This window comes from Dipodomys ordii, unplaced genomic scaffold (genome assembly GCF_000151885.1).
Source record: "Dipodomys ordii isolate 6190 unplaced genomic scaffold, Dord_2.0 Scaffold209, whole genome shotgun sequence".
Lineage (NCBI taxonomy): Eukaryota > Metazoa > Chordata > Mammalia > Rodentia > Heteromyidae > Dipodomys > Dipodomys ordii.
Window position 1 is genome coordinate 255,901 of NW_012267425.1, and position 13,775 is coordinate 269,675.

The following is a 13,775-nucleotide window of genomic DNA, read 5'->3' on the forward strand; positions in this document are numbered from 1 at the left end:
AACACACTAAAGAAGGCCCAGGACTCTATCATTTCAGTGAACATTTCCAGGTTATAGAAAAGAAGTGAAATATACAACCGAGGCAAGAAATTTGGCTGTGTGGGCAGCAGAATCAGGGGTGGAGACATTTGATGAAATATCATTTTTAACCCTGTTTTAGACAGTGTCATTGGATAAACATCCTTTTTAATGGTAAAAATCCAAGTCATTTCTGCTGCTTTTCCTGGAAGAGCTGTCAAGTTACAGGAATAGCAAATAAAAGCCCCTTTTCTGGGCGTGGAGCCCAGGACTCAAAGGGAGGCTCTAGAGAACATCTGGTCAGCTTGATATATAGAAGCCAGCACTGCGTGTGTCTCTTTATGTGGATGTGTTTCTCCTATGCTGACTCATGGCATTGAAGCTTCTCTGGAAAACACCCCCACCCTTTTGGCTAGCCAGTCTACACACCCCTTCAGCTCCTCCTTGATTCAAATGTTAGGTCAAGAGGAAGAAGGAAAACAAATACAAGAGTTGCTCTTAAGCGTCTAGAATTTTCTGTATCCCATCTCTTAAGAGACTGGCCCCAGATCTGACTCAGTCCACTCCAAGCTAAACTCTCCTCTCAAAGCAGCATTTCTTGAGCCTTTGGATTAAACTGGAAGAAAAATCCACAGGTATTGTGGTCTCTGAGGGAAACAGGGGCTGACAACTGGCAATAAAAACAGAAAGATGGCAAGCGTGAGGCCCAGGACTCAAGCAGATCCTGAAATTGAGCTTTTTGTGAAGGTAAGCTTTCCAGCTATAATAACAGCATGCTAAGTATGTTTGACAGTAGGCCTCAGCTTCTAAAAATCTTCAATATTTAATCTAGAGATAAGAAAGAATTTGAAGTAATTTTCTTACTCTGACTCCCCCACCCAAAATGGCTAGATATTTGGCTCTTCTTCTGTGGCAATGAGGAAAAAGGTCTCATCTGAAAAGTGCAGGATGATATGGAAAGAACACTAGACTGTTTGGTACTCAAAACAACGAAATATTTTCAATGGCTTTCTATGTACCCTCGAAAAAATTCCTCCCTCCATCCAGGCCTTTGTTTCTGCATGTATACAATGGATGAGCCTAGAAAAAAATGATCCCGGAAGGCTTTCCAGCTCCCACATTATGTATGTTTATAAGATGGGTTTTGTACAGCCTGATTGAGTGGAGAAGAAATGCCATTGGAGAACCCTATTTCCATGCAATCCACAACTCTCAAAAGTCCTCTTTTAATGAACAGCAGGGTTACATGAACATTATGGGAAGAAATGGCGAGGAGTCTGTGCTTGTTATGTGAGGAGGCATTTTAGAATGCTTCACTTCCTCTTTTGGGTCTGTCTTGGAAGTTTTTAAATTCAATATGTCAACTTTTCAGAAAAGCACTTTGGAAAACCCCTAAAGTAAGAGAAAGGAACATGTGTTTCCAAATTAGCTCATCATGAAAAGAAATGGTATGGGTTATTCCAGTAAAAGTTAAAAAGATTCCCAAAATGCTTGCTTACATTAACTTTTTAGTTTTTCTCCATGTAATTTATTGATTATTAAAGTATTCAATAATGACAACAACAAAACCAAACTATTATAGGGCCCTTCTATAAACACTTGACATATATTATCTGGTTTATTCTGACATCAACCTAAGAGACAGGTTGCTATTCGTAGTAGCAGTGCTATGTCGTCATCAGTAGTAATTATTACTTTATTAAAAATTCTAAGTAATTATAATATTTCAGTAATATTTTCCTCATCATTTCTAGATAAGTATATTAACATTCAGGTTTAAATACCTGATGTCTAAGACTGTATAACCACTTGATGGTTTACAATAACATATTATGCTTATTAAGTGTTAAGTATAGCTATTGAAAAAAGTAATACAACATTTTTAGCTTATATAACAATTGGTTATATATGTGTGTATATATATAGATATATACACATATACATATATGCACATTTATATATGTGTTTATATGTATATATATACATGTATATATAGAGAGAGAGAGATTCTTTGAATTCCTGCATTGCACAGTAATCCAAATAAGTGTTTGTTTAACCATGGGGCATCAGAGCTATTTCTTCTATCTGTGGATTATAGCAAAACATATGACTACTCAACTAGGACATAAATGAGCATTTAATTTTCTTTATTTTTCAGGGGGAGCTGAGGTTTATTGAAGGGCAACGGGGTCTCAGTCCGTCTTGGCGACCTTCCTCATGGTGGCCAGCACGCGAGCATTTAATTTTCTAACCAGTTTTCTATATCTTCAAATTCCAGACAAGTGGTTATGCTTCTTCAAGGGTTAACAAAAGTATTCTTTTTGTCGAAACTGTTCATTCAGTTCAATCAGACTTTTCAAGTCAGTTGTGGCACTCATCTGTGTGTTTGTCTTCATAGATTTCCCATATTTGTATGGTAATCTGGAGAGGAAAGGCTAGAAAAACACATACTAGGTGGTCAAATGTTGAATTAACTAATAACTTCCTATTTAAATTGAGTACTTATATGGCAGGCAACATACTAGGCAGTTCATTACTAACATCATTTAAAAGATACAGAAACTAAAACAAACAGCAGCCAAGTAACTTTGGGGAAGATCACATAAGTAGCCATTGGAAGAGTCGAACTCCAATCCTGTATTGTTCTCAACTCAGTGAACTTATTTAGTAAAAAATTTCCAGAATTTCATTACATGAAACTCTTTAGGTACAAGCTTATTTAATGTTTGAAAAACCTTGGGTTAAATATGGTCCAGGTTTTTTTTCCTTGCTTTATGGCATTCTGCAGATATTTGAAAATTACATGGAAGATACTGGGAGATAACATAAAAGTTGAGAAAATGCCAGAGTAAGTTTTAAAAGTATTGCTCTTTATCAATGGTGAAAATTAATTGAATCTTTGATTTCTGACACAGATACCTCTATTTGTGGTTTTAAAACCCTACCACAACTTCTCCATAATGCTAATGGAATCCCCAAAAAAGACTGAGAGATTAATTACCTTTTTGTGACAAAAAGCACCTTAAGCACCTATATCATATTACCAATATATACCATGTAGGCACTGAAAATATTGCTTTCCATCTCTGAATGATTGGGCAAGATTTATATTCACAACTGGGAAAAAGCTATTTAGAAATACAAGTTTATTTTTAATGCACCCTTATTGATTTGTTGTAAAATGGAATATTTGAATTCTCTGTCGTATACTCTATGAAATCATGAAATCAAACATTTGGGTCAAAATTCTGAATGCAATAGTGTCTAGTGCCTAAGAAAGAAGGATTATACTCTTCCCTAAATCTCCAGGCTGTTTTCAAATGCAGGACTGTCATATGGACAATTCATTTTAAAATTTAAGAAAACTGCTAGATGGGAGAATTCAATGTTCAAGAGCATATGATCTGAGAGAGACAGTCCTGGATTTGCTAAGTATAAAAAATATGACTAACATCAACTTTTCACTAGCCAATTGTACTTAAGTAAGTCAGTCTCTGACCCTCAAGTTCTCACCTGTAAAGCAAAAATAGTAAGAGAGTCCACCTCTCAGAATCGTCTTCATTGTAAGACAAGTAATAAACACTCAATAAATAATATAGATATAATAAATATAATGAAAATAAATAAGTAAACATAACATAAACAATAAATCATTTTCAAGTTAACAATCTTAGATCACAAAAACAAAGTTGTTTTCAGAATTACCACATTGTGTCTTTTCAGTTAGATATTTAAAAGATAAGTAATTTTTCAATTAAGCTTGGAAATTTATATCCTGGAGTTCTATGTGATGGTGCTTTAACTTGGCATAACATAAACAAGGGGAAAAAATGTGAGTTTTCCTGTAAAACTTTGCTGTGTTTCCCTAACACGTCAGTGTTTTGACTCTCCTTTTGCCAAATTGGATCCACCCTTCCTGCTGGATCTATTATCAGACTACATTCTTCTTCCTACCTCCTACCCTCCTTAATCATATTTCCACTCACTAGAACCTAGTTCTAGTTGGATTCTTAGTCTGACTTTTGTTACAATAGAAATGCAGCTGCAATTCTCTGACAGCAGGAAAGAGTAACAATAATTACAATTTTCTCAGTCACACCCACTGTCAAGGAAAAGTACTTTTATTAGCTTGTGTTATACAGAGGAGGCATTTCACTGTTATTTTCCACAAATGTTTACACTGCATCCCAATCAAATTCACACTGTCACACTCCCTGCCCTTTTCCACAAAAAGAGCATCCGAGCAGGTTTCCTGCTTCTGTTTACATCATAGTTGCAATCTACTTGGGTATAGTTAACCTCTTTTATCTTCCCCACCAGCACAACCCCCTACCACAACTTCCCACTCACTTAGTGAGCCCATTTCTCTCCCCTATTCTCCCTCATGATCATCAGCTTTTGTTGAGTTTTTCTGTGCTGTCCTCATATATACTTGTAATATGTTACACTGTTATGCACCCTTTTTCTCCCCTCTCCTTCTCTCCTTACTAGTCTATTATTTTATTCATGTTCTTTGTTTACTCATCTAAGTAATTATATGTATGGATATTTATATTTATGTATATGTCTAGGAATATGTATGTCTTTTAGTTCTAGCTTCCACATATGAGTGAAAACATGATATTTTGGTTTCTGAGCTTGGCGTAGGTGGTGTCCTCCAGTTGCATCCATTTTCCTGCCAACAGTATGATTTCATTTTTATGGCTATGTGATATTCCATAGTATATGGATGGTATATATGAATGTGTTTATGTGTATATGTGTGTATAAATATATGTGTGTATATGTGTGTGCACTCCAATCAATTTCACTCCCTTCCTTTCACTCTTCCTTCTCCCTTTTTCTCCATCCCCAAACAATTCAATATACTTTTAATTTGCATTACTTTTATGCCTTCAGGATGTTAACATTTTTTCGTGTATTTATTGATCATTTGTTGTATTTTGAGAACTGTCTATTCAACTCATTTGGCCTTTAATTAATTTGTTCTTTGAGTGTGTAATTATTTGAGCTTTTTATATCTAATGGATATTAATCCTTTGCCTGATGAATAGCTGGCAAAGTTGTTTTTGTATTTATGTTTTTGGTGTTTTTGCTGGTCATGGGGCCTGAACTCTGGGCCTGGGTGCTGTCCCTCAGCTCTTCAGCTCAAGGCTAGCACTCTACCACTAGAGCTACAGCACCACTTCTGGCCTTTTCTGTTTATGTAGTGCTGAGGAATGGAACAAGGGCCTCATGCATGCAAGGCAAGCACTCTACCATTGAGCCACCTTCCCAGCCCACAGAGTTGTTTTTTTTTTAAATTCTGTAATCTGTCTTTTCATTCTGGTAACTGTTTTCTTGGATATACAGAAGCATTTTGATTTAATGTAAATCCATTTGTCAATATTTTCTTTTATTTCCTAAGCAATTACAATCCTACTCAGAAAGTTGTTGCCTATGCCCTTATCTCCAGGTGTTTCCTCTATGATTTCTGTAATAGCTTCAAAGTTTCAGGTCTTACATTAAGCTCTTGATCCATTTTTAGTTGATTCTTTGTACAAAGTGAGAGATAAAGGTCCAGTTTCAGTCTTCTACATGCAGATATCCAGATTAACCAATGCCATTTGCTATAAAAAGCGTTAAAGAACACTCCAATGTATGTTTTAGGCACCTTTGTCAAAACTCAGAGATTGTGGCTGTGTGGAATTTTAACTGGATCTTCTATTCCATTGATCTATGTGCTTGTTTTGTGTCAGTACCATGTTCATATTGTTACTATGGCTCTAGTATAATTTATACTCAGCTGTTGTTATATCTGTAACATTGTTCCTTTTATTTTGGATTACTTTTGCTTCTTGAGATCTTTTGTGCTGCCATTGAAATTTTAGAATTGATGTTTCTATTTCTGTGAGGAATGACATTAGAGATTTGATAGAGATTGCATTGAATCTGTAGAGTGTTTTTGGTGCTATAGTAATTTTCAAAATGTTAATTAGGCTTGTCTACAGGCTAAATCATATATAAAGTTTCAAAAGCGAAAAGTGTGTTACTGTTTTCAACCAAGGGGCGAGAGGTTGTTTTAGATGGTGTTAAACAATTATTAACTATTAAAAAAACAAAAACAAAAAACTAGCTGGGGCGCCAGTGACTCACCTGAAATCCTTGCTGCTCAGGAGGCTAGATTGGAGGATTTCAGTTCAAAGCCAGCCTGGGCAGGAAAGTCCATGAGACTCTTATCTCCAATTAACCACCAAAAAACAGGAAGTGGCACTGTGGCTCAAGTGGTAGAGCACTCACCTTGAGCTGAAGAGCTCAGGGACAGCGCTCAGGCCCATATTTCAAGCCCCACCACCAACAAAACAAAAACAAAAAACAACAAAACAAAAACAAAAAAACAACACTAAAACCTAAAAATGCCAAATATATCTCATACACCGAAACAGATTCCAAATAGATGAAAAATGAAACCATAAAGTTACTAGAGAAAAACATAATAGAAAACTTTTATAGTAAAATAAAATAAGAATGCAAGGTCTTAAAAATAATCTTGGTATTTATAAGATTAGGAAAAGCAGACTTCACAGAGGATAATTTTAAGATTACATATAGGGGTTGGAGGCATGGCTCAAGTGGTAGAGTGCCAGCCAATGAGTAACAGCATATTGAATTCAAGTCCCAGTTTCAGACTAAAACAAAAGAAATTACATGTAGCCAGGCATCGGTGACTCACACCGGTAATCCCAACTACCCAGGATTTTGATGCAAAACCAGACCAGGCAGGAAACTCGTGAGACTCTCATCTCCAATTAACCACCAAAAAGCCAGAAGTAGAGTTGCAGCTCAAGAAGTAGAATAATACCTTTGAGCAAAAAAGTTCAGGGGCAATGCCACGGCCTTGAGTTCAAGCCTCAGAACTGGCTCACACATGTAAAATTACATATAACATGTATCACAAACAACATCTAAGGCAGATTATACAGATAATCTTCCAAATTAACAATGAAAAAAGTCATCACTTTAACAGAAAAATGGAGAATTGTCACAGTTTAAGAACTAAAGAAATCAAATGGTCATTAGATATATGAACAGATACTTTTCAGAAAGCAATATGGCACGATCTGTTACACAGCAAATATACAGATTTTTTACTTCAGACTCTGGTCTTAAAGTTTAACTATAAAGTATAATCTCAGAACAATTTATATGCCAGGAAATTGTTGTTGGAGTAGAGTAGTAAAATATTTGGAAATATACTAAGTTTCCATCGATAGGAAAATTATTATATAAATTCTATATATAATTTATTGCTATGTATTAGTTATGACTTTTGAGCTTATTTTATTTGTTAGCTCTGCCTATAGATGGCAGAATCCTTGAGATTAAGTACTTTCAACCTTTTTTCCTAACAACTAGTCTATTTACTCATGGGCACTCAATACATGCTTCTTGAACAAATAAATGAGTGAAGCAAGGTAATTCTTTATCTTCATAGGCTGGGAGTGATGGGGAGAGTATCGGAAACTGTCCATTCTGTCAACGCCTTTTTATGATTCTCTGGCTTAAAGGAGTTAAATTTAGTGTGACTACTGTTGACATGACCAGGTAAGAGAAATGGAGACACATTAAATCTTGGGGGTTGAGATTGGCAGACACACATATAATGTTGGTGTTTGTATAATATGTACATTATCTACAGACCTAACTCTGCTTATTTTCAATAATCACAGGAAGCCTGAAGAGCTGAAAGACTTAGCTCCAGGTACCAACCCTCCCTTCCTGATATATAATAAGGAGCTGAAAACAGATTTCATTAAAATTGAAGAGTTTCTAGAACAGACGCTGGCTCCTCCAAGGTAAAACATTTTACAGAATATTATTGTACTTAATATAATCTATTCAGTTGATTGATTTCTTACAGATTAAGCATTTTTACTAATTTTACAGTGCTTTGGGAAATCTAGAGCTACATGTCAAATAAGATGTACATAAACTTCCTCCTCCAAATTCAAATACACAAAGAAGATAGTTTCAAATATTTCAGATTATTTTGGGGGGGGGGTCCGGTCATGGGGCCTGAACTCTGGGCCTGGGCGCTATCCCTCAGCTCTTCAGATCAAGGCTAGTACTCTACACCACTTGAGCCACAGTGCCACTTCCGGCTTTTTTCTTTTTTGCTTATGTGATGCTGAGGAATCGAACCCAGGGCCTCATGCATGCAAGGCAAACACTCTACCACTGAGCCACCTTCCCAGCCCGTCAGATGATTTTAAGTGTAAAGTATACTATAAAATAAGAAAGTAAATTCTCTGTGATCTTAAAATGCAAAAAAATTCACCTTAGGATGGGAGTGAGGAGTAGGATATATCATATGATTCATGAGGACTGCTTAAGACTGGGCCTTAACTTCACTGATAGAATGAAATTAGAAACTAGGAGATAGATCTGGCCAGAGGCTAGAACTGTTTTGTTAATACTTGACTGACATATATATGTATATAGCGTGTGTGTGCATGTGTATCCAAGATTATTTAATTGTACTAATTTTGTATTGTTATGCTACAAATTATCGCAAGCACAGTATTTTAAAAGAATAGTCGTTTATCATCTCATAGTTTTTATTAGCAAGGAGTCTACTAGGTCACTTCCGCAGGTCCCACAAAGCTGCAATCACGTTATTGATTAGAGAAACAGTTTTCATCTGGGGTCCACAGTCCTCTTCCATTTTCAACCCTTTGACAATGGTTCTCAATTGGAGGTGATTTTATCCCTTAGAGACATTTGGAGATGCCTGACTATACTTTTGGCTGTTGGCTAGAAAAAGGAGTGCTGCTGCCATCTTGTGGGTAGATTGCCAAAGAGGCTACAAAACATTAATAAATAAAACAACCTTGACAAAAATGAATTATCTAGCTCAAAATGTCAATGGTACTGCTGTGGAGAAATCTTATCATTTAAAAATGAAAGGATATAGTCACTCAAAACGCTGTACACAGTGCTTATAGTAGCTTAATTTATAACTTCACTAAACTAGAAGCATTCCAAATACCTTGTACCTGATGAATAAATTAACAAACTGAGCTGAATCCAAACCATATATCGAATAAGAATACATGAGACATTTATACATACTACAAGTAGACAATCTCAAAGGCATCATACTGAGTAAAAGAAGCACATTTTGCAAGGTTAGATATAGAATGATTCCACTTATATAGCATACTCAAAAGGACAAAACTACAAGTTATGGGGAGGTTAATGGCACGGTTCTGTACCCTGATTTTGATAGTAATTATATAACACTACACATTATTAAAATTCTATATATCTTCTAAAATATAGCTTTCCTATATGAAATACCATTTAAATGTTTACAATGTTTAACATAAAAATATTGAAGCTGGGGCACTGGTGGCTCACACCTATCATCCTAACTACTCAGGAGGCTGAGATCTGAAGATCATGATTGAAAGCTAACCAAGGCAAGAAAATGAATGAGACTCATCTCCAATTAAGCATGAGAAAGCCAAAAGTAAAGCTGTGGCTTAAGTGGTAGAGCACTAGCTTTGAGCAAAAATGCTCAGGGACAGCACCCAAGTCCTGAGTTCAAACTCCAGGAATGGCACCAAAAAAAGCATTCAAGAAAAGACAAGCTGGGCACCAGTGGCTCAATGCCTGTAATCCTAGCTACTCAGCAGGCTGAGATCTGAAGATTACGGTTCAAAACCAGCCTGGGCAGGAAAGGCTGTGAAATTCTTATCTCCAATAAACCACCAGAAAAACCGCAAGTGGCGCTGTAGCTGGAGTGGTAGAGCGTTAGTCTTGAGTTGAAGAGCTGAGGGACAGCGCCCAGGCCCAGAGTTCAAGCCCCATGACCAACAAAAAAGAAAAGAAAAGACAAGAAAAAGAAAAGACAAAAATAAGAATATAAATAGCTTGAGATTTCTCAGTACAATACTAGCAGACCAAATCCAACAGCATGTAAAAAATCATATGCCATAATCATGTGGGATTCATTCCAGGCATGAAGGATGACTTAGCATATGCATATGCATAAATATGGCACAGAATAAGAAAAGCATCTGATCATTTCAACAGATGCAGAAAAAGTATATAAAATCTAAAGTCCCTTTATGATTAAAAACTCAACAAGTTATATACAGAAGGAACATGTCTCAAAGTAATTAGATTATACATAAAACCTCATAGCCAATATCATACTGAAAGCATTTTCTAAGACAAAGATGTTCATTTATACCAATATTTTTTAATTTAGTATTAGAAGTTTTAGCAAGAGCAATTAAACAAGAAAATGAAATAAAAATATATGAATGGGAAAGGATAAAGTTAAATTATCCATGTATGATGGTTAATGTTGAGTGGTACCTTGATTGCATTGACAAACATACAAAAAAATCAATAATACGCCTCTCCGAGTATGTCTTTGAAGGCATTTCCTGAGAGGATTGGGAGAGAGAGAGACCCATTCTTCATGTGAGTGCCACTATCCAATAGGGTGAGGATATTGATGAAATAAAGAGTGAAACCCAATGCTGGGTTTCACAGTAGCAGATCCAGTGTTGGAATGTGAGGTAAAGTCTGATACTCATTTCAGGATCCTTGCCCCAAGAATGGGATATAGTGCTCTACATTGTGCCATATGTTGGGAGAGGGTGATGTGAGTAATGTGAAGATGTCCTTCAGTGTCTCCCTTTCTTATTACTGTGCTATTCTTAGATGCTATAACTTCTTATCAGGTTTCCTATGAATTTTCATGTGTGGAGAAATTTGTTCAACTTGATGTTTCCATGAAAGGTTAGGCACAGGAAAGCCATAATCTGCCATCTTGTTAGCATCACTCTTACTGAAAGCAGTTTACGTCTATTTTTAATTTTATTTTTATTAGCATCAATTGGTTTTACATAGGAGTTTTGTTTTAACATGTCTGTTTATGATACAATGCTTTAAAGTCACCTCCTTCATCACTATCAGTCACCCCCTCCCCCTTTCCAAACCAATCTCAAATGCTTCGTTATTCATTTTCATGCATGTACACAAAGTATTTGGAGCATTTTCACTCTCCTTCATCCACTCCATTCATGCAGTCTCTTCCACTAGTGCCCACAGCCTAGACAGGTCATGTGCCAACTTCCTAATAAGTTATTTTAGTTAAAGGGCATTTGTTCAAAGGGGCTTCCCCATAATATCTCACACATGCATATATCAACTTTAATTAGGTTGATCACATACATACACACACACATATAGATGTGTGTGTGTATATGCACATGCTTGTATTTTAGATCTAACAACTGTATATGAAAGAAATAGGTTAACTTTTGTCCTTCTGAATCTGGCATACTTCACTTAATATGATGGTATCCAGATTCATATTGCTAGATGGATACCTTTTATCAAGTATATTAGCCTTCCATTACTAATAAAGGACATCTCTGAGACAACAAAAGGTTTATTTCAGCTCATAGTTACAGGAGTTCCAGTCAATTGTTTTTATAACTTGTTTGATCTTTTTGTTTTTTATACTGATGCTAACACAAAATTACCAAAAAAGAAGGAAAATGTTTTTGTGTAACTCCATCATGTTACAGGCAGAGAAAACATTTTGCCAAGCCATTTTGGCAAAAGACAATAGCCATATGCTATTTGCAAGAATTGACACAAACAGAATACACATAAATAACACAGGCTGTATAGGACAATTCCAACATAGCCAGTGCTGTCTGTGGTGCTGATTTCAGCATGTCAAGGCTATAATCCATTATTGAGTGTGCCCTTTGCTTTGGGTCTGTAGTGAGGGTGTACATCGTGACAGGAGTGAATGGGCAGAAAGAACTGCCTGCTACATAGTCAGAAAACAAAGAGGAAGAGAGAGGGAGAAGGAGGAAAAGAGAAAGAGAGAGAAAAAAGGAGGCAGAGTGGGAGAGGACAAGGAGGAGGAAGAGGTAGAGCAGGAAAAAAAATAGATCAGAGTTTTACAATTCCCTTAAGGGCATGCCCATCAAGACTTAAGATTACCATTAGACCTTACTCACTTCCCCAATGTTCCAGGACCTCCCAACAACTCTAACCTAGGGAGCAAGCCTTCAACACATAGGAGGGGACATTCAACATCCAAACTCAGGCAACAATTTAAGTAATTTAATGAATCAGTGAATTAATTTAACCAGCCAAGAAAATGTTACTATGTGCACTTAGGCACCTGAGACACACCAAAAGGCAAAAACTCTGTCCTGAGACCCAACAGAAAAGGCCCTGGGTGAGAGCTTGGAAGGCCTGTTTGAATACCAATAAGGTCATTGTCACAAGTGCCTGAGGGAGCGACAGTAGAGAAGTGGGCTAGAATCAGGTAAGTCCTTGTAGATCTTTGTAAAGGAACGAGTCTATGAGATGAAGCCATTACAGGTACTGAGCAATTATGGTCAAACTTCTGGGAGGAATCAGGTTTTGACTAAGATGAGGGCACTGCAGAGTAACAAATGTGGAAAAGACAATATATGAATTATATTTGACCATAATTGCTCTGAGAATATTCCAGAACTATGGTAAATAAGTATGGGAGAAGTGCAAATAGTCAGGAGTAATACAGGTTCTGGACTAGGCAGCGGTAAGTGTAAGTGGTGAGAAGTGGATAGATTCTGGGTACAATTTTTGTGTGTGCTGGGCCTAGGGCTTGAACTCAGGACCTAGATACTGTCCCTGACTTTTTTGTTGAAGGCTAGCACTCTTCCACTGGAGCTTTTTTTGGTAGTTTATTGGAGATAAAAGTCTCACTGTCTTTAATGCCTGGGCTGGCTTTGAACTGTGATCTTCAGATCTCAGCCTCTTGAGTAGATAGGATTACAGGTGTTACAGGTGTAAGCCATTGCTGCCCCACTTCTGAAAGGTAAGGTGACTCAAATTTCAGATGGCTCAAGTGTGGGACTGGAAGAAAAGAATCAAGAAAGGTACTTAAGTTTATGGACTATTTTTATTTTATGCATTAATGAGTTTGTAGTTTTGTTATTGTGGTTATTGAGTTGTTGTTGTTGTTTTGGTTGGTTTGTGGTGCTTGGATTTAAACTCAGGAGGACCTCATGTTTGATAGGCATGTGGTCTAATACTTGAGCCATGTTCCCAGACCTTTTTATGCTTTCATTTTTTTAGATAAGGTCTCCTATTTTTTGTTCAGGGCTGGCCTCACACCACAATCTTCCTATCTATATATCCCATATAGTTGGAATTATAGACCTGTTCTAGCATGCTTAGGTTTTTTTATTGAGATGGAGGTCTCAACAACTTTTAGCCTAGGGTTGGCCTTGAACTACGATCCTCCCACCTCCATCTGATGAGTAATTGGAATTGCAGTTATGTACCCAGCTACATCATCATGTTTTGATATGTATATACAGAGTTAAATGATTACTACTCTCAAGCAAATTAAAGTATCACATTATATAGCTACTTTTTTGTGTGTGTAACACTGCCTGAAGCTGGGCACCAGTGGCTCAGGCCTGTGATCCAAGATACTCACAAAGGTGAGATTCAGAGGAATCACAGTTCAAAGCCAGCCTTGGCAGAAAAGTCTGTGAGATAATGTTTCCATTATCTGGAAGTGTGGCTTAAGACATACATTTATGGAGACATTTCTTTTTTTGGGGGGGGTCTGGTCGTGGGGCCTGAACACTGGGCCTGGGCGCTGTCCCTCAGCTCTTCAGCTCAAGGCTAGTGCTCTACCAGTTGAGCCACAGCGCCACTTCCGGCTTTTTTCTTTTTGCTTA

General features: G+C 36.9%; 1 protein-coding gene across 1 annotated transcript in view; it reads left to right on the plus strand.

Annotated features, from left to right (window-relative positions):
- Positions 1-414: 414 nt before the first annotated feature.
- Clic2 (chloride intracellular channel 2) overlaps positions 415-13,775 on the plus strand; it is a 16,760-nt gene continuing 3,399 nt past the window's right edge. Inside the window, exons 1-4 of the mRNA XM_013035306.1 lie at positions 415-765; positions 7,493-7,602; positions 7,728-7,853; positions 11,810-11,864. Of these exons, the coding sequence (XP_012890760.1) occupies positions 709-765; positions 7,493-7,602; positions 7,728-7,853; positions 11,810-11,864 (348 nt within the window). The 5' untranslated portion in view covers positions 415-708. The remainder of the gene's footprint in view (positions 766-7,492; positions 7,603-7,727; positions 7,854-11,809; positions 11,865-13,775) is intronic.